The sequence below is a fragment of the Bathycoccus prasinos genome (assembly GCF_002220235.1).
Source record: "Bathycoccus prasinos genomic : Chromosome_2".
Lineage (NCBI taxonomy): Eukaryota > Viridiplantae > Chlorophyta > Mamiellophyceae > Mamiellales > Bathycoccaceae > Bathycoccus > Bathycoccus prasinos.
In genome coordinates, this window is record NC_024007.1 from 794,411 (window position 1) to 821,331 (window position 26,921).

General features: G+C 48.1%; 16 protein-coding genes across 16 annotated transcripts; 10 read left to right on the forward strand and 6 right to left on the reverse strand.

Moving 5' to 3' along the window:
* Position 1: 1 nt before the first annotated feature.
* On the forward strand, positions 2 to 1,324 carry Bathy02g04200 (predicted protein; the record flags this gene model as incomplete). The annotated part of the gene is made up of 1 exon (XM_007514919.1): positions 2 to 1,324. One exon carries the CDS (start codon positions 2 to 4, stop codon positions 1,322 to 1,324), a length of 1,323 nt encoding a protein of 440 aa, XP_007514981.1.
* Positions 1,325 to 1,878: 554 nt separating this feature from the next.
* Positions 1,879 to 3,447, forward strand: Bathy02g04210 (predicted protein; the record flags this gene model as incomplete). The annotated part of the gene is made up of 1 exon (XM_007514463.1): positions 1,879 to 3,447. The coding sequence occupies one exon, from the start codon at positions 1,879 to 1,881 to the stop codon at positions 3,445 to 3,447; it is 1,569 nt and encodes a 522-aa protein (XP_007514525.1).
* Positions 3,448 to 3,553: 106 nt separating this feature from the next.
* On the reverse strand, positions 3,554 to 4,816 carry Bathy02g04220 (predicted protein; the record flags this gene model as incomplete). Its single annotated transcript, XM_007514600.1, has 1 exon — positions 3,554 to 4,816. The coding sequence occupies one exon, from the start codon at positions 4,814 to 4,816 to the stop codon at positions 3,554 to 3,556; it is 1,263 nt and encodes a 420-aa protein (XP_007514662.1).
* A 187-nt stretch (positions 4,817 to 5,003) lies between these two features.
* On the forward strand, positions 5,004 to 6,559 carry Bathy02g04230 (predicted protein; the record flags this gene model as incomplete). The annotated part of the gene is made up of 2 exons (XM_007514430.1): positions 5,004 to 6,071; positions 6,185 to 6,559. The coding sequence occupies 2 exons, from the start codon at positions 5,004 to 5,006 to the stop codon at positions 6,557 to 6,559; spliced, it is 1,443 nt and encodes a 480-aa protein (XP_007514492.1).
* A 384-nt stretch (positions 6,560 to 6,943) lies between these two features.
* On the reverse strand, positions 6,944 to 10,208 carry Bathy02g04240 (50S ribosomal protein L27; the record flags this gene model as incomplete). Its single annotated transcript, XM_007514934.1, has 2 exons — positions 6,944 to 7,315; positions 7,791 to 10,208. The coding sequence occupies 2 exons, from the start codon at positions 10,206 to 10,208 to the stop codon at positions 6,944 to 6,946; spliced, it is 2,790 nt and encodes a 929-aa protein (XP_007514996.1).
* A 668-nt stretch (positions 10,209 to 10,876) lies between these two features.
* Bathy02g04250 (unknown protein) lies at positions 10,877 to 11,560 on the forward strand (the record flags this gene model as incomplete). The annotated part of the gene is made up of 1 exon (XM_007514480.1): positions 10,877 to 11,560. The coding sequence occupies one exon, from the start codon at positions 10,877 to 10,879 to the stop codon at positions 11,558 to 11,560; it is 684 nt and encodes a 227-aa protein (XP_007514542.1).
* Positions 11,561 to 11,853: 293 nt separating this feature from the next.
* On the forward strand, positions 11,854 to 12,633 carry Bathy02g04260 (predicted protein; the record flags this gene model as incomplete). Its single annotated transcript, XM_007514650.1, has 1 exon — positions 11,854 to 12,633. The coding sequence occupies one exon, from the start codon at positions 11,854 to 11,856 to the stop codon at positions 12,631 to 12,633; it is 780 nt and encodes a 259-aa protein (XP_007514712.1).
* A 125-nt stretch (positions 12,634 to 12,758) lies between these two features.
* Positions 12,759 to 13,946, reverse strand: Bathy02g04270 (predicted protein; the record flags this gene model as incomplete). The annotated part of the gene is made up of 1 exon (XM_007514598.1): positions 12,759 to 13,946. The coding sequence occupies one exon, from the start codon at positions 13,944 to 13,946 to the stop codon at positions 12,759 to 12,761; it is 1,188 nt and encodes a 395-aa protein (XP_007514660.1).
* An 817-nt stretch (positions 13,947 to 14,763) lies between these two features.
* Positions 14,764 to 17,097, forward strand: Bathy02g04280 (predicted protein; the record flags this gene model as incomplete). Its single annotated transcript, XM_007514607.1, has 1 exon — positions 14,764 to 17,097. The coding sequence occupies one exon, from the start codon at positions 14,764 to 14,766 to the stop codon at positions 17,095 to 17,097; it is 2,334 nt and encodes a 777-aa protein (XP_007514669.1).
* Positions 17,098 to 17,156: 59 nt separating this feature from the next.
* Positions 17,157 to 18,245, reverse strand: Bathy02g04290 (polyketide synthase pks5; the record flags this gene model as incomplete). Its single annotated transcript, XM_007515021.1, has 1 exon — positions 17,157 to 18,245. One exon carries the CDS (start codon positions 18,243 to 18,245, stop codon positions 17,157 to 17,159), a length of 1,089 nt encoding a protein of 362 aa, XP_007515083.1.
* A 109-nt stretch (positions 18,246 to 18,354) lies between these two features.
* Positions 18,355 to 19,074, forward strand: Bathy02g04300 (unknown protein; the record flags this gene model as incomplete). Its single annotated transcript, XM_007514624.1, has 1 exon — positions 18,355 to 19,074. One exon carries the CDS (start codon positions 18,355 to 18,357, stop codon positions 19,072 to 19,074), a length of 720 nt encoding a protein of 239 aa, XP_007514686.1.
* Positions 19,075 to 19,201: 127 nt separating this feature from the next.
* On the reverse strand, positions 19,202 to 20,227 carry Bathy02g04310 (predicted protein; the record flags this gene model as incomplete). Its single annotated transcript, XM_007514983.1, has 1 exon — positions 19,202 to 20,227. One exon carries the CDS (start codon positions 20,225 to 20,227, stop codon positions 19,202 to 19,204), a length of 1,026 nt encoding a protein of 341 aa, XP_007515045.1.
* A 134-nt stretch (positions 20,228 to 20,361) lies between these two features.
* On the forward strand, positions 20,362 to 21,313 carry Bathy02g04320 (predicted protein; the record flags this gene model as incomplete). Its single annotated transcript, XM_007514984.1, has 2 exons — positions 20,362 to 20,871; positions 21,014 to 21,313. 2 exons carry the CDS (start codon positions 20,362 to 20,364, stop codon positions 21,311 to 21,313), a joined length of 810 nt encoding a protein of 269 aa, XP_007515046.1.
* Positions 21,314 to 21,460: 147 nt separating this feature from the next.
* On the forward strand, positions 21,461 to 24,107 carry Bathy02g04330 (predicted protein; the record flags this gene model as incomplete). Its single annotated transcript, XM_007514871.1, has 2 exons — positions 21,461 to 23,990; positions 24,046 to 24,107. 2 exons carry the CDS (start codon positions 21,461 to 21,463, stop codon positions 24,105 to 24,107), a joined length of 2,592 nt encoding a protein of 863 aa, XP_007514933.1.
* Positions 24,108 to 24,168: 61 nt separating this feature from the next.
* On the reverse strand, positions 24,169 to 25,500 carry Bathy02g04340 (tRNA (cytosine-5-)-methyltransferase; the record flags this gene model as incomplete). Its single annotated transcript, XM_007514485.1, has 1 exon — positions 24,169 to 25,500. The coding sequence occupies one exon, from the start codon at positions 25,498 to 25,500 to the stop codon at positions 24,169 to 24,171; it is 1,332 nt and encodes a 443-aa protein (XP_007514547.1).
* A 128-nt stretch (positions 25,501 to 25,628) lies between these two features.
* Positions 25,629 to 26,912, forward strand: Bathy02g04350 (STIP; the record flags this gene model as incomplete). The annotated part of the gene is made up of 1 exon (XM_007514572.1): positions 25,629 to 26,912. One exon carries the CDS (start codon positions 25,629 to 25,631, stop codon positions 26,910 to 26,912), a length of 1,284 nt encoding a protein of 427 aa, XP_007514634.1.
* Between the last annotated feature and the right edge of the window lie 9 nt (positions 26,913 to 26,921).

The following is a 26,921-nucleotide window of genomic DNA, read 5'->3' on the forward strand; positions in this document are numbered from 1 at the left end:
AATGTCTCTCAACGGCGGGAAAAACAAGAACAAAGGCTTCGCGAACGCAAAGCTTCAGAGAAAACTCCCTCAGCCTCGCACGTTTTTCCAACTCAATTGCAACGGTTTGTTCGAACATCCGAGATTTTGTCGAAATTCTCGGTACGACTTTACGACGAAGACGATTTCGACGAGGCGAAGCGGCGAAGGCGAATGCGGATGTTGCCCGCCGGATTCGTATTACGAGGCTGAGTTGAAAAAGGTTTTTGAATACGTGCGAAAAAATCAGTTCCACGTGTGCTATTTCAGCGAGACGTGGGTGTACGGAGAAGACGCGAAAGGCACGCAGCCGGTGACGGAACATCCTCTCTCGTGTGGTGGCCCTGGTGGTGCTCAGAATGGTGGAAGAGAGGAGGAAACGTGGCTTCATAAATACGGGTTGAGCGAGACGTACAGAGCGTATTTTTCGCTGCAACACCGTAACTACTTCGGGAGTCGAGATACCGCGTGGGCCGGGAACGTCGTTTTCGTGCACAAAGACGTGCAACCGCCGGTGAAAATTCTAAGACACGCGGATATCGGCTTGACGCAAGGCAACGCTCAGTACCAAGGTCGGTATCTCGAGTTTGAGTTTCCGGATGGGTTTCACGTTTTGACAACATACATGCCGTTTAGTGGGTTTAATGATAACAGATCGAGGACGAAGAAAAAGATTGCTTTGAGGAAAACGTTGGACTTAGCGGTGAGAGAAAGGTTAGTGCAGTTGCGCGAGAAGGAGTTTGTTTGGATGGGCGATTTGAACGTTTCTCCCGGCCCGTTGGATCATTTTTTAGGAGAGCCGGGGAGAGAGGATGAGTACGCGATGTCGATGCAAGAGAAACAAGACGGGACGCACATAGAAGATATAGACGACAGAGGGGAGTGCGGTTACACGCCCAACTTGAAGAAACGGTTCCACGAAACCGTGCGATTGGCGGATGGCGTGGACGCCTTTCGACACTTGTCTCCTTACACACGGATTTACACGCAACCACACCCCGCACCGGGAATAACGAGGTGGGATCATTATATCGTGAGTAAGAAAATAATCGAGGAAAATCGATTAGAGGAGTGCGAAATATATCCGGACAAATGTTTTAGCAGCGACCATTGCGTGGTAACGATGAAGTTGCGTTCGGCGAGCGAGGCGGCGACGAACTCGTCCAAGAAGAAGAAAGTTTTTGAAGAAAACGACGACGACAGCAAAAATAGCAAAAACATGTCGATGCTCGAACAGCTGCGCGCGACAAGCATCGACATGCAACAGCTGCGCGCGAAAAGGCTGAAAAGATTCGCGAATCAATAGGTTGGTATTAAATTGAGGCCAGTTTTGAATTTTTTGTACCACCCAATCGCGGTTTTGAGAAAAACCGCGACAAGGAGAGAAACACTACTTTACTAGTTCTAACGAATAAAAAAAAAGACATATAAACACATGTTTACGTTGCATATATATTAATTATGAGTCTGACGCTCTCCCAACTGAGCTATCGCGGCTTATGATTTTATATGTTTCGATTTTATATCGAATGGTGTGTGCCTGCCACAATTGGGTTTCGATCCCAAGGCCTAAGTGTCGTCATGTGAAATACAACTTTCTGTGAAATAATGTAATCTGTACCTCCAGATAAACCTTGGGTTGTAGGGTTTAGTATAAAAAATATGAAAAATTAACATTTTTGTATTTTTTTCTTCTTTTGTTTTTTCCTCTTTCGACTGCTTCACAACAGAAAGAACAAAAATTCGATCGAATTTTCGATCATCACGCGCTGTACCAAACCGATGATGTTGCACTCGTCCTCGTCGTCCTCGTCGGTGACGACGACGAATAATACTAACAGTAACAACAACAGATGCGCAATGAGCGCGAAAAGTTGTTATTTTTTGAAGAATCAACGACAACAACAACAACAACAACAACAAATCAGACGACGCCAACGACGGGTAAAATTCGTTCCTCACGCCGCCGGCAAGAATGCATCGTCTTCAACGAACAAAAACGAGAAAGGAGAGGACCTTTCAGGACCAGAAATCTCCGAAGAAGAAGCGAAATCGAAAAACCAACTCTTCGGCCAAGAAGTTTTAAACGTGGACGAACTCGACGAGGAGGTGAAATCTCTCGCCGTGTCCAGCGAAGAGACGCAAGTGCTCAATCGAGAGCACCACATCGAAGGGTTCGTGGCGATATCGGACAGCGGAAGGTCGGGCGCGAGGAAAGTTTTATTGACGCACCCATCCGGAGCGACGTGCGAGATTTACACGAAAGGTGCGTCGGTCGCGTCGTGGACGTTACCGAACGGAGGGGAAGTTTTGTTCACGCCAGACTTTTCAGACTTTAAGAACGAAGCGCCGAGAGACGCCGGGTTGAGCTATAACTTCCCGCACTGGGACGGGTTCGATTTGCATTCGATGAAGAAAAAAGGAGAAGAAGAAAACGAAGAAGAAGAAAACAAAGGAGATGCAAACGAAATCGACTCGAAAGAAGATTTTAACATTCGACAGATGAACTTTGATATTTTGGATACCGGGATAAGAGAGTTGTGGAATCCGGAAGACAACACGTACACGGCGAACCCGTACGTGACGATTTATACGACGGACGACGACCAATCGAGGAAGAAGTGGAACGACAACGCGTTTCAAGTCACTCTTACTTTTACTCTCGAGTTTGACGCGTTGAATATATCTCACTCGGTTGAGAACAAGAATAATAACATAGATAATGGAGAGAGCAGCAGCACTAGTAGCAACAACAACAACAACGTAGACGAATCATCATCAAATCTCGATTTCGAGTACGCGAGCGGGTATCGAGGCCACGTGAGAGTGGCAGATTTAACCGCGGTTCCACCGCGAGCGTATTATTTAGGCTTAGACGATTGCGTGTATTTCGACATGACCGACACCGAGAAAACTGGAGGAGATCCGCAGGTTAAGTTTACAAAAGATTTGGACGAGTACGACGAAAAGTGTTTCACTCTGAAAGAGAAAACGGAAAGAGTGTACGCCAACGTGAAGAGAGACTCGACGATGTTGGAAATAGGAACGGGCTCATCCATCGTCATCGAAGATTACGATAGATTTGCCATTGGATACGACTTTCCGGACGAAGAAACTGCGATGAAGCAAACGGGAAACTGGCACGATCGCGCGGTATTTTCGTACTGGAAAAGTAAAGAGAAGAAGAACGACGAGTCGTACCGATGGTTCTCCGGTCTCGGGTTTGGGAACATCACAAAGTTGGTCAAATTAAAAGCTGGGCAAACGCAAACGCACACGGCGCGATTAGTCGTTCGGGATGCAACGTTGTCTGAAAACATCATCAAAGAGCGGGACGCAAAACGATCGTACGAAGCAGTGGAGAGAGAATTTTCCAAGAGAGAAGGTTACAACATGGAAGGCTCGGAGCTACCGCAAGACTTTCAATAATATTATATAACTAATAATAAGAATACATTATGTGTGCTATACGTAAAAGCATCGTCGTCATCGTTCGTGATAAACCCAACCGCGCTCTGATGCTAAACTCTTTCTTCTAAACGCTACTTTTCTCTTCGCCACTCAACCCGTTCTCCGAGAAGGTCTCTGAAGTTCCATCCCACTCAGGCGCTTGCAATATCGGCCAATCGCCTCGACATCCCATCCTGGTATACAAACTCTTCTTGCCGGCAAAATGTTCGTCGTTATCGACCAAAGCTTTCACGCCTTCCAACACCGCCCGAACCGTCTTCCCCTTTTCCTCTTCGTTCAACTCCTTTCCTTTCAAAACCACCCGAATATCCGCCAACTCGTACGCCTCCCGCTGCGGAAACCTCTCCGGGTTCTCTTCGCTCAATTTCGCCGACTCTTCGTCGTCCACCCATATGGTAATCATCCCGAATATCCACGCCCAACAGTCGCCTCTGGCTAACGCCCCGACACCGTTCGCACCGCACGTCGCCAACGAAACTCTCAGAAACTGTGACAGTTGTTCGTGCACGGAATTCTCCACCATCAGCGCCTCCGCGTCGCCTTCCAAACGAGCGATATCTTCCCTCGATTTCCCGTCCGATATCCCTCGAATCAACTCTGGCACCGACATCGGAGAATACGCCAACAATGGCGCCAACAACTCGCTCAACTGATGATTCGCTTTTTCATTTTCGCCAACTGCGACGACGTTGACCCCTCGCAAGAGTTTTGCCACCGTATTCGCGAGCTTTTGGACCTCGAACTCCTCCGGAATACTTTCGCCTTTCTTTCGTCCGTGCGCTCGTAATGCGGTTTTTGATGATGATGTTGATGATGATGAGTATCGACGGGGTTTATTATTCAACGAAGAAGAGGAAGAACAAGAAACACAAGAAGACGAGCGTCTCCTCGAGGACAGCACGAATACTCGAGCGTCTGTTATTTGCGCTCGAGAAGGAGAGACGCAGCACGTTCTCATGATGATGATTTTGTGTGAGGGAAAAATGAAGTAAAAGACGAGATAAAAAATATAAACAGAACTCGACGAGTCTGCATCTTCATTAAAAATATTAGCACACCACGAGCACACCACGAGCATACTTTCTTGAATAATCTTTTCCTCGCGGCGATTTCCAAAGTCGAACTCCTCATTGGTGGACAAGTCATTGACGAACAAACATCTAAATTCTCGCAATACACGGCACCAACTGTCTTTAGGAATTGTTAATATTGACTGAGGCACCACCACCCACACTCGCGTCGTAAAAAAAAAAAAACCGGTGCTTAAGTTGTCGCGATTCTTCCGTATATATAATAACACGAGACGAACGTAAGCACATAAGTACATAACGAGAGACCGACCGCGACAGGTAGTAATGAGCGATCACTATGCAGGAGTGATACTCGAGAATCAAGTACGTTTCTTTTCCACGCGCGCGCGCGTCGTTTTTTTTTCGAATCCCGTACAAATCTCTCTCTCTGACTCGACATTTGAAAAGTACGGGTGTTTTTTTTGAGACGTGAGTATAATAAGCATGTGTGTGTATTTTTTGAGTGCTCAAAATATATTTTCTTTTCAACAGAGCTACGTCGCCTATTTATGGGAGAAATCGAGTTGGACGGTGCCGTTGTTTCACCAGCAGCACGTCATGAATTTGATTCAGCGGTTGCTCTTCGTGACCTTTTCGATCGTCGCTAATGTGGGCATTCTGTATTACCATTGGACGACGCCGCCGCATCCGAAGTTTACCGTTTTACGAAAGTCGAGAATATGCATTCGCGCGCATCTTCTCAGCGGAACGATTAACGTCTGCTTGCCAATAGCAGCGTTTTGTACTGTAAACAAAGACATTTCGACAACGATTATGTGGATCACGGTCTTCTTTGATATCATTCACTTGATTACGGTACTCATTCAGACACCAGACGTGAATGGGCAAAGAGTTTTGACCGTTCCCGCTTACCAATTTATATCACTCGTTAAAATTGTGAGCGTTTCCGGTTTAATTTCTGCCCTTCTGGATTCTTCGCTTTATCAACTCGAACGACTCGAATGGTTGTGGTCCGTTTGGGCTAACCATCAAACGTACGCCTGGGTAAGAGTATGGATTAACGCTTTGTATTTCCTTCAAGCTTGCGGAGAAAGTCGATACACTGTCTCGGTCATCATAGCAGGAACAATTGGTGCTGGACAGGCGTACGGTTTCACCATCATGATCGGATTAATTTTGTGGCTCGTCGCTTTCAATATAATTCTTCGTCGAATGACGTACTTACTCGTCGCGAAATTTTCTGTGAAGAAGACTTATTCGGAAAAAGAACAGCAGGAGTTGAACTTGGAAATGAGCGCCATGCTTCAGTTTTTCCACGAATCACATCATTCGCTATACCATGATTCTCGATATAGAACGCGTGTCACTGTCGTTCAAAAGATCTTATTCGACCTTGAATACGTGAAAACCATCGTCGACTCCACCGGAAACGAAATATCGCAACAGTTTGCACCGATACGGACCATACCTGACGAGGTCCAGGCGCGATGCGTCTTCGAATCGATTGACTTCGATGGGAGTGGAGGTCTCGATATTTTAGAGCTCGGGCAGGTAATACACTTTTAAAAAGTTTCTTAATGGCTCGTTTTTTTCTTTTAAGAAAGATTTCTTTTTTTTTGTTCTTTTTCTTCTTCTTACCATCATCTTTCCATTATTGCCTGCAGGTCTTTCTCACGAATGGCGTCTCAATTGCTGTCACACAAAAGATGTGCAAAAAAGCTTTTGGTTCGTTTGATTTGAACAACGATGGTTTGATCGACTTGAAGGAGTTCACTACCGCTTTCAAGCCGTATTGGTCGTACCAATTTAACGCGGTATACGATCTCTTGAAAGACGCTCCGCATTTGCTAAAGAATGTCATTAACGTGCCTCTGCAAAACGCAGCGGGCGGATGCCCGTTCAGCGCGGCGCATTCCATTCCGCTCGATTTCGATTCATCAGTAATCGATTGGGTGAAATTGATTCGAGGCGAGAACGTATCAAATCTCGACCACGCTTTAAAACGCGTGAAAAAAAGACTGGACAGGCTCAAAGTTTAATGGGAGGAGCTTATTATCACATGTATATACACCTTAAGTGAGTGAAAACTCGACAGAATGTGAACACAAAAATAATATAAGATAATAACAGTATAATACCGGCACGACAAAATATAATATTATATGACCGACGACTTAATACCAAACCTATGGAAATTCCAGGTTTACATACACGCAGATCAAGAATTAACGCGCGTGCCGAGAACGACAAAGTTTTAATATGTATTCAATAATAAGATCACAAAAAAACACGAGCCTTATATTGTTTATACTGTATTCTCTCTACGTAGTGTGTATGTATATATATAAAACTTATCCCGAATTCGAAGAACGAACAACTCGTTGTTATTGTCGTTGTTGTTGTTCTCAGAGATCGTATCTTTCTTAACGAGACTCAACCGCCGCCGACGCTCTCGGCGTGTACAACTCTCTCCTTTTGGTCTTTCTCGACGTCGCGGCGGCTCTCTCGACGGCGTCGACGACGCACACGAATTGCTTCTTCCCCGCGCCTTTCTTAAACAAGATTTCCCCGTCTCTCAACGCGAACAAAGTGAAATCCTTCCCGGTTCCAACCCCTGGCCCGGCGTGGAACTTGTTCCCTAACTGTCGGACGATGATGTTCCCCGCGCGACATTTTTCTTGGCCGTAGAGTTTCACCCCTCGGTATTTCGGGTTCGAATCGCGACCGTTTTTGACCGACCCGGTCCCTTTTTTGTGCGCGGCTTCGACCGTGAAGGAGAATTTCGAGGATGTGCTCTGTTGTTTGTAATAAAAGAAAGAATATAAAGAGAGAAAGAGGTGTTATTCGTGTTCGTTTTGTAAGAAAGAGCGCGAAACTGATGGCAAAGTCCTCGTCATCAATCGCCCATTTTATCCTCTCTCTAGGGTTGAAAATCGAGAAGAATTGGAGGAAAACCTGAAAATGTATACACGAATAAACGATCACTCACAGTAGTAGTACTCGTCGTCGTCGTCGCGACGGCGGAGGAAGAGCCGGTCACGTTTCGCGCGAAAGACAAACTCGTCGCACTCGCTGCTAAGAAAGAAGACGCGAGGCAAGACATTATTAGTAGTATTAGATGACGATGGTGAGATGATAACCTTTCTTGTGTCGTCGTCTGTGTGTTGAAAGGAGAGAGATCGAAGCAGTTTTATTTAGGGTGTTATTTATTTAGGGTGTAAGAGTTGTTTTCAATAAATTTTCTCTCATGCATCATCATCATGACACGACGAGAAGCGCTCGTTCGCACGCGAACGCTAACGGGTTCGCGCCTTTACCGCCGCACGCGTCGAGAACTTCACTCTCTTTACCCGCGAGTTGTTCTCTAAAACCTCGGAGTAATCTCTCGATGCGTTTATTCAAACGAGCGTCGGCACCGGTTTGGTCGGAAAGTTCCATGGCTTTTAAGACGCACGAGCGCGCGCACAAGACGGTGATTTCAGACGCTTTTTCTCTCGCCACCGTGACGAACTGTTTCATTTCCGAAGCGCCGGCGTCTAAGCTGGCGGCGAGTTCAACCGCGGCGGCTTCGGCCGTTTGCGCGCGCGTCGCTTCGTGCATCAAACCATCGGCGAGGAAACGTTCGGCAGCTTGACCAGCCGCTTCGGCTTCGCGCTCGGCGTCGTGGACGCGGTGAAGGATGCGCCGGGTGCGCTCTAACGCGTGCTCTTCTTCCGCGGTGGCGTGTTCGAGGACGTAGCCGCACGTGTCGGAATACAAGACTGGGTTTTCCGCGTATTTCATGCCCGCCCATTCGGCGACAAAGGCGATGTCGCACAACTTCGCGCAAATAGTTCGATCGACAGCAATTTTCGCGTTTTGCGAGCCTTCCCAAACGTTCACTATGGCTTCCAACAACTCCCTCGCTTTCGTGGAGGAATGGTCGATGAGTTTTCGAAGCAAAATGTCGTATCGAGTCAACAACGTGTCCAAGTGTGTGATGCATTTTTGTCCGTGCACTAAGATGGCCGTCGCGACGCAAGCCAAGCACTGTTCGGCGGTTAAGCCGCCCGAGGACTCTTTCAACCACTGTTCGAGCTCGTCCGATGGTGTTTTCGCTTTTAACATTTCTCTAATCGTATCGATGGCGTTGTTCGTTTGCGCGTTGACTGAATCGACGTACGCCTGGTTAATCGTTTTCGCTTCTTTCGGTAACAAGTCATAAATAGCCTCTGGAATGGACTCCTTGACATTTTTCGGGTACGAGAGATCGCACAATTTACGCAACAACGTCCTCACAAACTCTCTTTGCGGCGATCCGTCTGGTTGTTCGCTGACGTGAACCCACGATTTCCACGGCCACACTAAATCGAAACACGATAAATGGTGCGCCATCCACGTCGCTAAACGTTCGCGCAATTCTTCATCTAATCGGTCCATCGCGCGGAAAAGCTCACCGACGGTTTTTGCCATCTTTGGTGGAAAGGAGGGGATCGCTTTACACAAATCTTGAATGACGACGTGGTAAAAGACCGGCTCGAATCGCGGCCGCGGCAAATTTAACAATTCTCCGAAACACGTCTCCGCGACCAAGTATTGACACCTTTCCGGATGATCTGCGGGTAATGGCAACGTCGCCAGCTGTTCGGTGGCTGGATGTAACGCCGCTCTGCGAAATCCAGGTTCAAACGCCCACAAAGTATCCACGACGTGTTCTTCAGCGACAAACCTCTCCAGAGGCTGCCAATCGTTCTTCTCCCATCCGCCTTCCGTTTGCGCTCGATTGATCACTCTCAATCGAGGTCTGGAGGGAAACTTTGTCAACGCTGTCGCCGCGGAATCCGAATTTAAATACTCCTCGTAATCTGGAATTGTAATTTTCGGCGCCTCCACGGTGGAAAACGAAAACAACTCTTGCTCGAACGGTTCTTGGACGCCGACGATGCCGGCGACCGCCCACCCTTTCAAGCCTCTCTTATCTGCCTCGTTTACGCGTCCCCAAAGCTCCTCTAACGCATCCGGTTCATGACTATTATTTTTATTTTCTTCTTCTTCTTTGCTACTATCTGTTTTTGCTAATAAAACCCTGGCGCACTTATCAAACGTCGGGTCTCTCGCGCCCATATACTCCTCCATCGTCCTCGCGAACTCCTTGTACATTCCTTGCACAACCTCATCCGTCCCTTTCGCGAACGACCCGTTCGACCACGGCAACGCGGACAACACCACCGTCGCTAAAAAATCCGCTCTCGGCTGCCACGCTTTCGGATTCAACTGATTCTTACACGCCTTGGTCTTACTCATCGCCACGCACTTCTCGGCGAACCTCGTCAACACGTCCACCGCGGACGCCTGACTCACCAGATTCGTCACCGACGCGCACACGATAAATCGCACCAACAACTTCACCCTCGTTCGCGCGTCTTTATCCTCGTCCAATCGCATCAAATCGTGTTCCAACGCCTCCCCAACTCTCGATAAAAATTTCTCCGAAAACTCCAAGCCAAACTCCTCGGAGTTGCTTTTTATCAAAGCGATCAGTAAAGCGTACACGGGCGTTTTCACCGGTAACTCCGAGACGCACTCCAACGTAAATCGCGTCACGTCGTCGCCGATTTGTTGTATGTCCGGAGCGATGTCCAAGGAGAGATTCTTCACGTTCTGTTCCGAGCCGTCCAAATGGATTATGGCTTCGCGCAATTCTCTCATCGGCTAATATACGCGCGCGCGGTAAAAACACACATCATCACATCAAATCACCACCAAGTAGTCAAAGAGTTAAAATGAATTTGGAAAAAAGAAATTTTTGTTAGTAAACCACAACACGCGCATCAACACCGAAGACAGAGAGAGAGAGAAACGAGGCTCAGAGGAACCTTTCAGAAGAGAACGACTTCTTTCTGCGCGTCAAGAAGTCGTCGTCCTTTTCTGAGGAGCATCGCGACTGCGAGCGAGCGAGAGAATTCTCACTCTCATTCATACACACATCGGGCGGCTCGATCACAATCCAAAATTATATGTCTCTCCCTTTCTCTCTCTGTTTCGTTTTAGAAAAGCAAAGAGAGAAAGTGATGAGAGAAAAAGAGAACGCGATAAAAAGCGAGATGATCATCTAAACGCGTTTTGAACGCGCGTTCTGGGATGCGCGCTGTTTGCCGTGCGTGAGAGAGAGTTCAACTTACGTCGCCGAGCTGTCCTGGCCTCATCCTTTTTTTTTCTAATCGCCCCTACTTGAAAGTAATGGTGTACAGCTTTGCGTCGACTCGAGTGCGTTTTGCGTCAGAGAAAAAACGAAACCCTAAATTAAAAGCTTAAATAAAAAGAGAAGAAAGAGAGGAAAGACGACCGCACAATACACCAAAGTCTAAAGCGAGATGATGACGACGACGACTTTTATGAGAAGAAGAGCTTTAACGGCAATTTCAGGAGCAAGAGCAGCGAGAGGAGGAGGAGGATTTGGAGGATGTGAAATCCCGTCGACTTCGGGAAGGATTTTTACGACGAAGATGATGGGTTTTTTATCAGACGCGAATGGGAGCAACGCCACGACGGACGACAACGATTACGTTGGAAACGGAAAGAAATCGATATTAAAGCAGCAGCGAGGACAAAACTACACGCAGATGCGAGCGTACGCGAACGATCCAACCATCGACAAAGGTCTCTTCCCATCCGCTCGGAAAAAACACGAGCGAGAACTCAACGCAGAGAGGAAGAAATGGCGAGAAGAGTTCGAGCTCGAGGCGGAGAAACGAAGGGAAAAGAAGGAGAAAGAGGACGAAACGAAACACCGAGAAAGAGAGGAACGAAGACGACTCAAAGCCACCGCGTTTAAAAACACGACGGGCGAGAGAGAAGCACTGAAGAAAGAAAACGACAAAAGAAGAGAGGAGAAGAGAGCGAAAACAGAGCGCATATTGAAGCAAAAACTCGCCGCGACGGAACGTAGGAGTCGGTGGCGAAACGTCGAGTTGTACGCCGAAGCGACGAAGTGGATCACGCGGGAGGACCTGGAAAAGAGGATCGAGAAAGCATTGAATCGTCCGGAGAGGATGTACTAGAAAGAGAAAGATAGAGAGAGGTGAACGTTGTGAGTGAGAGTGAGTAGTAAAACCACGTGTAATAGTACCTTACCGCAGACTTGTCTGATCCGTTTTTCTCTCTCCTCCACTCGAAAATTCGCCACTTTTTCCACAGCACAAGCCGGAGTATTCTACACACAGATCGCGTTCTTTTCGCTCGCACTTGCCCCCCAATCCCGAGCGTAGTACCAGTAAACGACTAATCCCGGCAGACTTTTGGGCTTTTTTTCTCTTTTCTTTAAACGAAAGACGGCTCGTGGAGGATGACGACGATGCAGACCACGGGAAGAGGACGAAGAAATTGCGAAGATCGGAAACGCGCGATGAAAGAAGGAAAGTTGAGTGAGAGGAGACGAGCATCGTTAAACGCTCTCTTAATATCCTTCGTGATTGGCTCTTTATCGTTACTCCTTTTCTTCAGTTATTCTTCCTCTCCGTTTGTTTTCGCGGACGAACTGTTAGCGCAAGAAGCCGAGATGGAAAAACGAGTCACGTGCGGATCCGCCATCAAATTGACCCACACCGCGACGAAGGCGAAGTTACACTCGCACGGCATCGGGTACGGGTCAGGGTCCGGTCAACAATCCGTGACTGGTTTTCCGGAGTCGAACGACCCCGGGGGGTATTGGCAAGTGTTTGGAACGCGAGAGGAGCCGTGCGAACGAGGAGAGGACATCGCTGACGGTCGCGTGATTCGGTTGCTGCACGTGCAGACGAGGAAGTGGTTACACTCGCACGCGGCGCATAGGAGTCCGTTGACGAATAATCAAGAAGTGAGCGCGCACGGGGACGACGAGAATTCAGATGCCGGAGACGAGTGGAAGTTTGAAGTCGCGGATGGGAATAAAGGCGATAAGGCTGGGCCAGTTTGGAAGAAGGATCAGAAGGTGAGATTGCAACATCGACAGACGAAAGCGTTTTTGAGTTGCTCGAATACAAAATTTCAAAGGCCGATTAGCGGGCAAAACGAAGTGTGCGGGACGAGCAGGTCGGATGCGAATAGCGTGTGGAAAGCCGATCAAGGCGTGTATTTCCCGAAAGTAGAGTTGTAATGATGATGATGAGGAGGAGGAGGAGGATGAGAACTCGCGTTGAGGAGTTCATTTTTTATTTCAAAATAGTAGTTTGAGAGTTTGAGTACACAACGCGACTTGACGAAATAGGATCTCTTTTTTTATCATCGAGCGGAGCCCGGCGGTAAGCCTTTCTTGGACGCATCTCGTGCGTCCGCATCCGTCGCACCTTTCTTCCAATCGTTTTCAGTCCTATTATTGTTGTTGTTATTATTTTGACTCGCTGCATTTACATTCTCTCCTTTTACGTTGAATATGATCGGCGTCGCTTGCGGTTGTTCTCTCGCTTTTTGATTGAACCACGATTTCACGCCCGACCACGCTTTCTTTCCGGCTTTTTCAAAATCCTCTTTACTCTTTGCATCTTTTAACTCCCCCCACGCGTTCGTAAGCGTGCTCTTCAAATCAATCGGTCTCAATATCGCCAAATACGCGCTCGTCATCATCCACAAAATGACGACTCGTATCAACATCCTCGTAATCTTACTCGCCGCCGCAACCGCGTCGGACGCTCGCACCCACTTCGTCATCCAAAAGAAACCAAACAATACGCCCGCTTTCATCAAAACCTTCCTATCCATCCCTAACACCCTCTGCTTATTAAATGTCAAATCCATCCCCACGTTCTTCTCTTCCATCTTTAATTGCACTTCGCCTAAAATCTTATCGCTCGCGGCGGCTACAGCGGTAAAAAATCCAACCGAAGACAACAGAAACGGCCAAAAGTTAAATCCACCAAACATGACACAAAACGGGACAAACATGACGAAATAATTCTGCCTGTAGTACACCAGATTCGATTTCAATCGTTCCACACCTTCTTCTTTCGTTTGCGGGAAATTTAAGGACGGACTTTCGATTTCGTTCGCGTTTACGGTTTGTTTCTCGTTGTCCACGTTCAAGACATATCCGGCTGGTCGCATGCCCCAAAACTCTTTCCAAGGTTTCGGTAACGCGTCCCACGGTTGTTTCTTTAACGATTGGAAATAATTGGAAAAGTCGTCGTCGTTTTCAGTCCTATTGTTGTTGTTATATGCGGAGGAGGAGGAGGAGGAGGAAGAGGCTGTTCGACGCAACGCTTCTCGCCGTCGTCGTCTAAAGACCGGTAAAACTTTGGCATTCGTATTCGTCAAAAACGCATCCGCACAAAAAGAAGTCGTCCTAAAACGCACCGTTTCCGTCCGCTTTGTCGTTCTCACCTTCCTCGTCTTCTTCTGCTCTTCGGAGGAGGAGGAGGCGTTAAAAAAGGTGGTTTTGATGGTGCCACTCCTCGAAGAAATCATCGTCGTCATCGGTGTATCTCTGCTCGTACTCGTTAGGGGTTCGTGTGTTTCACAGAAATGAAGAAAAACTTTTGAGAAAAAAATTCAAAAAAAAGAGAAATTTTACTTGACTTTTTTCTTTGGGCATTCCACACATATAAAAAGTTCTCACTAGAAAAGAGAGGTAAAAGAGAGTTGTCTATATATACATATATATATATATATATGTATAAGAGAGAGAGAGAGGAGGGAAGCAGTTTCAGCGTTAGCAGCGGCGAGAGAAGTTGTCGTTGTTCTCGTCGTCGAGCGAAATCTCTTTTCTCTCGTCCGTTTCTTTTTTGTGGTGTGCTTTGTTGACGAGAGAATTTCCATTTTTTTTTCTACTCTGAAATTAATAAGAAAAACATTTAGGACGACGATGCGGGAAGAAGAAGAAGAAGAAGAAGAAGAAGAACGAACGATGCGCGCAACGACGACGAATACGGCACACGAATTACGCGTGATCGTGCGAGACGCGAGAGGGATGCGCGAAGAAGCACCGCTGAGAGTGCACGCGAAATTTGACGACGAGGAAAAGATGACCGTAAGTGTAACAGAGTGTATCTCTCTCTTTTTTTGTTGTTTGTGTGCACTCTCGAGAGAAAATGTGTTGACCAAAGAATGGAGTTGACCACCGCTGACGCACCATTTTCTTTCCTATATTTAAAAATGAAAACAGAAAGCGGCGAGACCGTCGACGAACCCGAAATGGAACCAGCAGTTAGTGTTCTCGCGAACGCCTTCGGAGATGAAGAAGATATTGCAACGCGGCGGCGCTTCGTTGAAGTTGACCGTACAGACGGCGAATATGGCGGAGGAAGAAGAGGAAGAAGAACTTTCGCGGTTGACGAGCGGTGGGAGTTCTTCAACGAAGAATAAACACGGGTGGATAATCGTTGAACCGAGGACGTTGCGAGCGAACGCGACGGCGATTAAAGCGGCGGGGATTGATTGGAAAACGACGAGAGGGATGCAGATGGTGGGCGAGTGGACCGCGCTGGCGGCGGCGAAGTATCGATTGGCGAAATCGAGGGAAGTGCCTGAATTGAGAGCGTTTGCGTTCGTGAGAGAAGTGTTGGTTGGAGAAGAGGGAGATGAAGATGGAGGCGAAGAGGTTGGGTACGAAGAACGAGTGAGATACGGACACGGTGGCGTGCAGTTAGAGTTATTCGACGACGAGGACGAAATAGACGACGAAATAGATACGGTGTTGAAAAATTTATCGGTTGATGAAGAAGAAATGAGCAATCGCGCTTCCACGAGCGATGAAGACGACGACGACGAAGAAGAAGAAGAAGAAGGCAGCGAAGACGAAGAGAGCGACGTCATAGAAAAGAAACACGTATCGGCGAATCGTGAAAATGCAAAACCGTTCTCGCTTCGAGTTCGACTCGCCTCGAGCGGTGGCGTCCTGGTTACGTTTCGACTCCCGAACGTTTTCGAGAATTCAATATTCAACGTGACTTCCTCGTATAGCAACGACGAAGAAAACAAGAAAAAGTATAAGAAATCAAGAAATGCGAATAGAATAGGAAAAGGCGTCGACGATGCGATAACGTTCAAGTTTTGGGCCAATCCGTCGAGTTTAGCCGAAGCGTTGTCCTCGCCGGACGCGCTTTTGAAGGTGCACACATCGTCTTCCGTGTCTTCGGTCTCGATGTCGGGATTGTTACAGAAGCCAACCGTGAAAGAGTCTCTCGTGATTCGCGAAGAACAGGAGAAAGTGCGTCTCGAACTCACGCTTTCGGATTTATCTTCCTCGTTTTCTTCGCCTCACTTTGTCGAAGAGGACGAAGAGCAGGAAAACTTTGAACCGAAGCCGAGACCGCCTTTGGCTGCGCGCAACCCGAAACCGACAGATTTTCACGACCGCATTCGCCGAACGCGAGCGAATATTCTTCTTCAACAACAACAATATAAGAACAAGCAACATCGGCAGTCGCAGCCGTCGCAGCAGCAGCTACAACAACCGACTTTGTCTATGTATAGCTTCCCATCCGAAGACGACGTTCGAAACACTCAGGAATACAACGCCGCTTTCGCGCTCGAGAGCTGGAAGCGCGAACGCATGCTTGCCTGGGAGAGCAAGTTCACCGAGGAAGCTACCAAACGCATGCAATCGCTCGAGGAAGCCTGGAAGCAACGCGAAATTCAAAGGAACAAAGAATTCGAACTCTCGTCTCGTCGTGCGAAAGACGCGGAAAACAAATTGAAAGAACTCACACGAATGTTGGAAAATCGGGAACGGGAAGTCGTTCGAGCGGAAGAAACTATTGAACGACGCAAGAAAGAACTCGAACGAGCGCACATCTCAAAAACAGAACAATTAAAGCGCGAGTACGCTACGAAGGAAGAAACGTTAGAGAAGAAAGTTGAAAACGCCATCCGAGACCAGAAAACGTCCAAGAAGGAGCGCGACGACGCGACGAAGAAAGCGGCTAAGCTTGAAAAGCAAAAGCGCGAGATTGAAGACATGTTTTCCGAGTACAAGAAGAGCTATTTCCAAAGTGATGTGGCTAAATTGAACAGCGAGATTGCGACGTTACGGCCGCGATTAGAATCGGCGGAAAGTGCGCTGGAAGACGCGAGTTCGAGTCGAGACCGCTTTCGAGTCCAAATGCGAAAAATGGCTGCGCAGATTGTTGCGTTAGAGCGCGAGAAGGCGCAGCTACGAGACGCGTTGGAGAAAACCGGAGGTGTTTTCCCGAACCGCGCGCACGTGGCGCCAGATTCGTCATCGCTCATGATGGATGTGAGCAGCGCTTTCCGAGGAAGTGAAAGTGAGTACCGCGGCTTTGGCGGCGGCGACGACGTCGGGAACATTTCTTTTGCGGGTAAGAGTAAAAATACCAAGAAAGCTTCTTCTTCTATTTCGGGAGGAGTCGACGCTCGCTTAGACGCGCTTCTCGCATCTGAGAGAATGTCATCGTCCACGTTCAAAAAGGACGAGGATATTGAAATTCCACGGGCGAATCACCATCCAATGTCGATGGTTGAAAAGCGAGCGTTGGAAAAAGAAGTTCGACGTTTGGTCAACGAAAGAGGTGATTTGATGCGCACGGGGGCGTATTCTTCGAACGACCGAGCGATATCGTTAATAGACGAACGAATCGAGGAGCTCTCGATGCAAATTAGCGCTTAGTAAAGATTAGTCGATAGCAAACGATATACTACGTACGCGTGTACTGCTGGTATTTAAAATTACAGTTTAATTACAATTTTACCGCTCGTTTTGCCGCTTTGAAACGCTTCCAACGCTTTCGGTAACTCCTCCCAAGAGAATTCCATCCCAACTCTTGGAGGCGGCAATTGCAAATTTTCTAACTCTGATAACAAAGATAAGAGCAAGTCACTCTTATCAAACATCCATATCAAGTTAAAGCCGGCTATGGTCTTATTCTCCCCCGGAAGTTCCATCGCGTCAATTTTTGGTCTCGTGAGGAACTTTTTAATCAATACCAACCAGTTCCAAAGATTATACCACTTAACGCCTCCGCGAGGCGTCATATCCGCCGCGCCGTAAACAACGTACACACCTCTACCTTTTGACAAGTTGTTCCACCCACCTTCGAAAAAATCACCTAACGTCGCATCGAGGACGATATCGACTTCAGACCGGTCGTAGCTGCGCTGCGCGGCTTCTCTCACCTGGTCTCCAAAAGTTTTTCTATCTCTCACGATAATCGCGCTCGCCGGTAACGAACCTCCGTGTTTCTTCTCCAAAAACCCTTTCTTACTCTCATCGCCGATAACCGCAATCGCTTTCGCTCCAACCTTGTCGCAAATTTGCAACGCTTGCGATCCGCACCCACCGCTCGCGCTATGAATCAAACACACGTCGCCCTCGCGTATCCTCCCGAGCGCGGATAATCCGTAATACACCGTGAGCGATTGCACGATGAACGCAGCACCTTCCGAGAAACTCCACGCGTCTGGAATCACGCGAACTTGATGTCTGGGAACGTCCACGACCGTGGCGAACGCACCGAATCGAGTCACCCCCATCACTCTCTTTCCGATTAAACTTGTCTCTCCTTCTTTTCCTCCTTTTCCTTCCTCCACGCACACACCTGCGAATTCTAAGCCAGGAATAAACGTCTCGTGTTTCGGCGTCGCGCCGTACAAACCGAGCACGGTAAACACGTCCGCGAAGTTCAACCCGATATGTTTCACTTCCACGCGAACTTTGTCTTCGTCTTCTAACGCAGTTAAAGGGACGTCTTTGCGTAGTTCTAACGCGGATAAACTTCCCGGTTTGGAGACTTCCCAAACCTCTCTTTTCTTCGTCATCGATGATGATGATGATGCCACGACGACTGGGGGTGTTCTTCTTCCTTTTCGCGAGAAAAACGACGACACAGACGGGTAAAAAAGGTTGTTGTAGTTTTGAACGACTTTGATGAACGAGGACATTCCCTCTCTCTGTATCTCTCTCTTTCCGCGTCAACTCGCGGGCGGCTTTTTGTGTCGCGTATCTGTCGATTTCCATTTTGAAAATCCCCCCACAAAGAAAGTTCTGATGACATCATCGTCGTCACCTTCCGCGCTTCGACGAAAGTTGCGTAAAATACTCGATGAGAACGCGTCGAACGAATCCGTTCGAGACGCCGGTTTGCACTCTCTCGCGAACGCACTCGAGGAAAACGAATGTATGCGAATGGAAATTGGAAAGTTACGAGCAGACGCGCGACTGTATAAAAAGAAAGACGCGGAGAACAAAAAGGAGATTGACGCGTTGCAAAAACTCTCGGAACCGAACGAGTGGAGTGAACAAAGGCTGAAGTTATACGAGAAGCAGTTTCGTAAGGTTTTAGAAATGCACGCGGAGACGCGCGACAAACTTAGGAAAACAGAGGCACGAATGCTTCTGCAAAGGTGGAGGTTTCTGAACGCCTTGGCGAAAGCGAGAAGGAACGACGCGAGCGAAGGAGACGTGGTGGAGAAATTAGAAGAGAAAATAGAACAGTTAGAAGGAGAAAACGCGGAGCTACGGATTGATTTCGTGACCGCGGAAAAGGCGCTGAAGAGGTTGCAGTTAGATGTTAAGCACACCATGTTGCTTCGAGCGAAAGAAAAATGGGACGCGGACGATGAAGACGACACGGATATCTCGGAATGAAACGAAGAGAAGCTCAACAACTCTAAAGCACGACGCGAGAGCTGATAACTCACGCGTTTTGTAAATACTACTGGCATGTGCTATGCTATTATGTAATACTAAAGCGCTACACGAAATAGTGAATGAACTACTTCCATATCTCGTTGATGCGCATCCGAAAACTTTCGTACGAATCGAAGCCTTTCTTACCGAACACTTCCATCCAGCGTTCTTCTAATCGCTTCTGCACGGATTCCGGGAGCTTTTTCTTCCCGTCGCCAATCTTACCGCCCGTCTCCCTGACTTTCCCCACGGAAAACTCCGGCGCATCGTCCGGTATTCCCATCTGTTTCTTCACCTTATTCCTCACGAAATGGTCGTCGAATTTCGTCTTGTGTTTTCGCATGTACTCGAACGACCCGCGACGACACATCTCCTTTAAATCCGCTCTCGCGATGAAGTCTTCCCCCATGAGCTTCGCTACTTTTCTAATCACACCCGCTAAATCTTCTTTCATATCCTCAAAGCACACCATCAACACTCTCTCTGGATGTTTCTCAGCAAACTGGAACCAATCCATGTTCCATTCCCAATATTGCCCGCTGTGCGAAGCTCCGGCGAATATGGCGTCGCAAAACGTCTCCGCGCGAATCTCCTCCGGGTCAATCCCGCAATACGCCGGTAAAAACTGATGAAAACTATGAAAAACATCCTCTGGGTTCCTACACACGATCACGTATCTCGCCATCGTCTCATTTCCCTTCCTCTTCGCGATCGCCTCGACGCTTTCGTGCGACTTGAACAGCCTCAACCCATGCTTCGGGTCTGTTTTGCTCTGCCCGGCTCGTAAATCCTGCGCGCCACCAATCGTCCCTATTGACCGGCAATCTTCCGCTAATATATCCCAGGGCACTTTCTCCGTGATTTCGTTAAAGTTCATCGCTTTCGCCTCGTCTAGGAATTCGTTTTCGATGACCAAACGCACGTTGTGTGAGAGAAATTGCATCCACGTCGTCCCGCTCTTCGGGTACGTGGAGACGAACACATCGTTCTCGCGGACGGGGAAATTGCGTCCGTTTTCGACCGATTTTCGCGAGTGCATTCGAGCATTGCGTTCGAGCATTAGTTTTAATGACAACGCTTCTCTGTCGTCCTCGTCTTCGCGCTTGCTCATCATCCTTTCTTATGAGGTGAAATGTCTTCCATTTTATCCACTTTTGGACAATTTCCCCTACTTTTACTCCCCTATAAGAGCGCACATTAAGGGCAAAGAAACGGCGAGACACGCGATAACAACTACAGAGGAGGATGTTCTCGTCGTCTGCAGCGTTTGTTTTACAACCACCATCAGTATGCGCACGAAGACGGCTGAATACGAATACTACTCACGGAAGACGATGCGTTGCAAAGCGTCTCGTAAAAAGGGGATGCGATGCGTCGAAAACGTCGTCGTTTACGTCCTCGTCGACGCGCATCGAGGACGAGGGCAACGACGAGAGCAAAAACAATGTCGCAATTAATGGTGTTGTTTCCTCCTTCGCGATATCGCTCGCGCTTTTAAGTGTTCTTTCAACGCCTTCATCATCTTTTGCGTTCGATTCGAAAACCTCCCAGTCGCTCTCCGATACCGCGAAAGAGTACAAAGTCGAGTTGACATCCTCCGAGAAGGTCTCCGGTTCCGTGAAAATCACATCGAAACTAAACCGAAGTTTACAAGAAACGGTGACGTTTGATTTTTCCTCCGTCGATGGGTTAGCGCCGAACACCAAGCACGGCGTGAACATTCACGACGATAACGGCAAGAGTTGGAATCCAGAGGTAAGATGATGATGATATCAATTAGTAGTACTCGATCGAGGATGATATAACAACGCTTTACGTTGTTGGTTTAAGAATAACGCTGACATCTGTTCTTCTTTTTCTTCTTTTTCATCTTAATCTTCTTCTTTCGCAAAAACAGTTGCGCCCGCACGGCGCTCCGGACTCGGTGAAGAAATTCGGGGCGAGCGCGTGTCATTTCGTCGGCGACGGGTGCGTGTTGAATCGACACTACGGAGATTTAGGGAACATTTCCGTCGATAACGAAGGGAAGATTGCAAACGTGAAGGATATTTACGTCAGTTTGAACGAGAAGAAGGATAACTTTATAGGCGGGAAGGAGTTTGTGATTCGCGAGAATAGGGATGATTTTACGACGGAAAGAGACGACGGAGACGCCGGGAAAATCATCGCGAAAGGTGAAATCGTCGCGGTAAACTAAAATGTAAAATAACACTTCTCACTCACACGGCGTGTGTGTGTGTTTTAATACGTACATAAGCGCAGTGCACTAGTACATCTTCTCGAATATTCGAACGCGTCCTCCTAATCACAACTCGAAGCTTCACAAATTCACTCCCTTTTTACAATGAGGACAAAAGAAGCGGACGACGACGCCTTCTCGACGTCGAAGAAACGCCCGTTGAGAAAACGCGCGAAGGCTGTGCCGTCGTTTGCTGCGTTCTCGTCGTTTTTCTCCTTTCTCCTTCTCGTCGTCGTCTTTGTTCTTCCCTTCTTTTTAGGGGAAAATGTCACCGTTCGCGCGGAGGAAGAAGGAAGCTTTGAGAGGACGTCGACGGCGCAAAAGTCATCGTTTACGTCGTCGTCTGAATCATCATTCACCTTACCACTTTCCGTCGACGTCCTTTTGCTCGGATTAGACGACACGCTCGGGAACGATCCGTATTTACAGGTGGACAAATCTGGTTTGCTTTTGCACTTAAACGAAGCGTTTCAGAAGTTTTCAGTGTTACACAACGATATGAAAGAGAAAAATGTCATCGTCCCGATGAAGAGCAAAGTGCGTTTTACCATCCAATGGACGGTGAAACACGGCTCGGTATCGCTCTACGAGGAAAAGTTAGGGAAATTAAGACGGGATTACGAAGACGCGGTTGGTACGTTAAAATCGAGGCGTACGCACCGTCCTCGATTTATCGTCGACGCGAAAGCGTTGGAACCGGTCGTGGAGCGAGTGATTCGAGGGAACAACGACGAGGAAATCGATTCGGATGGGAAGTTTACGGTCGTCATCTGCTTGCCATCCGCGACGAGGATTATTTATAACTCGAACGGGACCTCCGATATGGACACGAAAGAGTTTTCGTACACGTACGGGTACGATTTGAAAAACGTAGATATGCACGAAGAGTTGAGGGCGCCGAAGAAGAGGCACAGGGAGTACGCGACGTCGAACGCGTGGGTCGGGAGTGGAAAGTACGCCGTGGTCGATTTAAGAGCGGAAGGACCGCCAGTCAAGAAAGGCCAGAAGAAGAGCACGTGGGTGTTTCCGACGAGACATAGCATCGTAGAGCCGTTTAAGGAGTTTTTGAACACGGAGGAAGGTGTTTTTGAGAGCGTACGGAGGAATTTTGACGCGCACGTGTACGGAGAATTAGGGAAGACAATATTTGATGGCGTGAGGAGTTTGCACGCGCCAGATATCGCGTTCGAGACGATGAATTTCGCGAAGCGAGTGTTGGTGCCGATTATTGCGCTGAGAGATCACGCGGCGTTCGATCCTCTCGACCCGGAGTTGCATTACGAACACGCCGATTTTAAGAATAAAGATGTCGTCGATGAAACCGCCAACGAGGCGAGCGTGGATTTACAAGCGATTGAGCGAGAAGTGAGAAAGTTCTTGCTCCCCGGTCAGGAACTCGTTTTGGTGTCTGGGACGCACGAGTTACATTTACATCATCACATTGCCTCTGCCATAGCGCGTGCGAAGAGACACAGCGTCGTGAACAGAGAGGAGCGATTCGTCAAGTTTTCGAAACGCCACGTGTTGGAAGAGCTTCGCGTTTCCAGCGACGTGCTTGGACATGGTTTGAGTGAACACGTCGAAAGAGCATCGTCTTTGTTGTACTCTAGATACGGGCCGAAAGCAGCCGAGCACGCCGCGCACGCGATGCTGTTAGATACGCATTTGAAGGAAGACGTAAACGTCGGGCATTTGCATTCGAAACGCGGCGATGTCGGGGGATCGCAGTTCTTGGCCAACAATCGAACGAATACGGTAAAGCTATTCGGTACCAGAGTGGTTCCAGTGTACCTTTTATCGCTTGCATCGTACGGTAAAGGCGTTACGTTAGATGATGACGACGGTTTAGACGTGAGTGAGAACGGTGATATCAAGGATGACGATGACGACGATTACATACGAAACGACGTCGCTTCCGATGAAAGCTTGGTGGTTGTTTTACAAGACGCCTCGGAGATTGCTTCGCAAGATGCAGCAATGGATGGAAGCGGTAATTCTGCACCATCGCGTAAGGGGATTCCAAATCCAAACCCGACGCGCGATATCATCGCCGGTCTCGCGAAAACGCTCGGTGCGTTGCCGTTACCGTTTGAAGCGAGGAAACACAAAGGCCGAGATTTTGAGCCGTTGCTGTGGGCGGTGGGCTGTCACCCGTTTGGCGGAGACCTTTCAAACACGGAAGATGTTTCCGAGGTCATTGCAAACGCCGGGAGAAGAAATCACATTGTCTCTCGTTTGGACTCTGCCATACACATCGTGGAAGCGGCGACGGAGACGTACAACGCCTTTGCGAGCGAATACGTCAACGAGAGCGATGACTACGAAAAGTATCACGACACGCTGCCGCACTCTTTACCAAAACGCATTGCCAAGGAAATGCGAGAAAATCTGCGAGACATGAATGACGCGTTTGAAGAGTTAGCGAAAACTTTATCTTCGTTTGAAGAGAACGAAGACGCTGTGCACGAACAATCCGATTTCGTCTTGAGCAAAGCTATGGAATTCGCAGAACGGTCGAGATTGACGATTGAGAACGCGAGGATTAAATTAGCGCGGTGCAGATTACGTCGCGAAAAAATGAGCGTTACCAATTCGATATTGATGCTCCCGGTCTTTCTCGAAAACGTGTTTAGTGGTGAACACGTGTTCTTCGCGTTGGCGATTTTGGCGATTGTCATCTTCGCGATTAGCACCGGGAAAAGAAAAGGAAGGAAATATCCTCGTCATCAACAACAAAATTTCGGACACGTGAATCGCGCCGCCATAAACAGAGCACAAGTTACTAGCTTCTAGTCCATCGTAGTACCTTATTTTTATTTAAATAGATATTCTAGCAATTTCGCGACGACGTGTACGGAAATGCCGTTCCCTATGAGTTTATACTGTTGTCGCATTGATAACGACGGAGGGAAAACGAAATCATCTTTAATCCCGTGTAAACGACAAAGCTCAGTAGGAGAGAAATAACGGACAGACTTTGAAACTCTCTTTGCGAAATCTTCATCGCTTTCGTTATCATCATCCTTCACCAATCGATACGCGTTGTTTGCATTCACATCCCTCTTTGCGATATCGCCGTTTTTCAGAATAAAACTCCCGCTAAACACCGTTTTCCCGTACCCGGACGTAAACGTCGACGCCACGTTGTCGGTGTTGTTCTTCGATGACGACGACGATACGTTCACAACATCGAAAAATTTCCAATACTTAATCTTCTTCTCCTCTACGTCTAAACCTACATCTACTTCTTTATCTAAATACTGAGCTATATCTTCTACCGCCGTGGTTACATTTTGCGACTTCATCCAAGGCGGATCATCACCGTCGATATCAAAACTCCTAAACAACTCTTTCCTTCTCGCCAACAAGTAATACCTGGGCCGTTTCACCGGAACGCCTAACATCGTCTCCGGGGACAAACCAACGAACTCTTTCACGTGATATTCATTCTTCTTCAACGCTTCAATAAACCTCTCCCGTTCCGTACCGAGCTCAAATCCGACGACGTTTTCCAACAAGATCCTCTTCGGCAACGCCGTTGTTCGAGTACCAACGCTTTCCTCCTTCTCCTCTCCGGCGTCTTCAAAAATATCGATTATCCTCGCCAACGCCGTCGACCGCGCATCTTTCTCCCCTCGATTCTTCCCTTTCCTCGTGTACGGTTGACACGGTGGCGATAAAGTCAATATCTCGCACCCATCAACCGAAGATGCGAGCAGGCGCTCGACGTCGAAACTCTCGATGTTGCCCTCCAGCACTCGAGTCTCAGAGGAAAGATTCATAAAGTTTGCTTTGTACACCGCGTTCGCGTTGCAATTGTTATCGATGGCGGTAAAATGCACTTCACTTTTATTAAACACGTTCGCGCGTTCCAAAGCTAACCGCATCCCGCCGATGCCAGAGAACAGTTCGACCACCTCGAAGACCCCGCGTTGTTCTTCTTCTCTAACGGTTTCGTCGCCGTTCTTCGTTTCCCCTAAATTCACATTCGCACAGCGCGGTAAAAGCGCTCTGTCGTTACCCCGACGACGACAAATAAGAGTATCGCGAGATAAAACGCTTCTTTTCTCTTGTACGTTTTGCGTCGTTAAGAGAAAACGGGGATAGCATTTCGAGGATGCAGACGCTCTTTCGAGCAGAAGCATGTGGATTGGAAAGCGAGGAAAGACTGATTGCAGAAAAAAAAGACGTTTGAGAGCAAAGCAAAAGGAATAAAAACAAACGGAAAATTCCCCCACTTTGTTTCTTCACTTTTCTCTCTCTTTCTCTCGAAATGAAGTACGACGTGACCGTACCCGTAGGCATTGGCGAGTTCACAACCACCACCAACGTTACGTCGTCGTCTAATGCGCAGAAAAAGAAAGGGAGATTCGATGCGGTTTTGGAACGAGAATCATCCTCAGAGGAAGAAGCGGGGGAAGGGAAAAACTCGTTGTTGATTGGAAACGTGCGCGTCGACGTGCGCGATATAAACGAAGGAAAGAAGAAGAAAAACGAGGTGTATTGGAAGTACGATGATTCAGACGACGATGGTATGGATGATGACGAGGAAGACATTGAGTCGTATTCGTCCACCTCTTCTTCCTCTGATGATGGAGAAGACAACATGGAAGAGGAACAACTCTCGGATTCGGCGGAATACGAGCGGCAGTTGAAAGCAATCGCGGGGATGGCGTTGGATGGAGGGTACGGAGGAGGGTACTTGGTTCCAAGCCCGGGGTCGTCGTTTGGCGAGAGCAGCAGTTCAGGCGAAGAGGATGATTGGACGTCGAAAAAAGGACGACAAAAAGCGTTGGCGAAGAAGCGCAGGGCGAAGCGAGCGGCGCAGGAACAGTTGATGGAAGAGGAGGAGCTCGAAACGTACGTAGAATCGGTGTTGGAAACGTTGATGTATTTAGGCGAAGGAAGTTATATAGGATTACCGGCTGGGATGACGAAAATGAAATTAGAGTGCGTGAGGGATATCGTACATCAAAGAAGCGGCGGATCGTCCGGCGGTTTCGTGTTTGAAACTTTGGGAGGCGGTAAGAGAATCCACGCCGTTATAAGGTTTCAGGGAAACTCGTCCGGGGCGAACAGAAGCGTGTCAACGCATTACGGTAAAGAGATCAAAGATAAAAATAGAAATAGACGAAATAGACAACAAAGAGGGAGTAATGGTACCAGAAAAAACGCGACGCCGGTGTCGTTTATCAAAGCGGGCGAGGCGGCAGACTTGACCAAAGTAGAGTCCGAAGACGACGATGACAACGACGACGATATCGATGACAACGATGGTGAAAGAAAGATGTACGCGAATAGGGGATTACGACGAGCCGCTGAAGCCGAGGCGAAGGCAAAAGCTTTGAGACGGGCGAGAAAGAAAGCGTCAAAAGGCGTTCCGATTGACGCCGGGAGAAACTACGCCGAGTTTGAACAACATTCGAACGCTATTGGAAGTAAATTGATGGAAAAAATGGGCTTTACGCACGGCACTGGACTCGGTGCGAAGAGAGACGGGAAAGCAGAGCCAGTTGAGGCGGTGATGCGAAAGAAACGTGCCGGACTAGGCACTTGAGTAATGCAG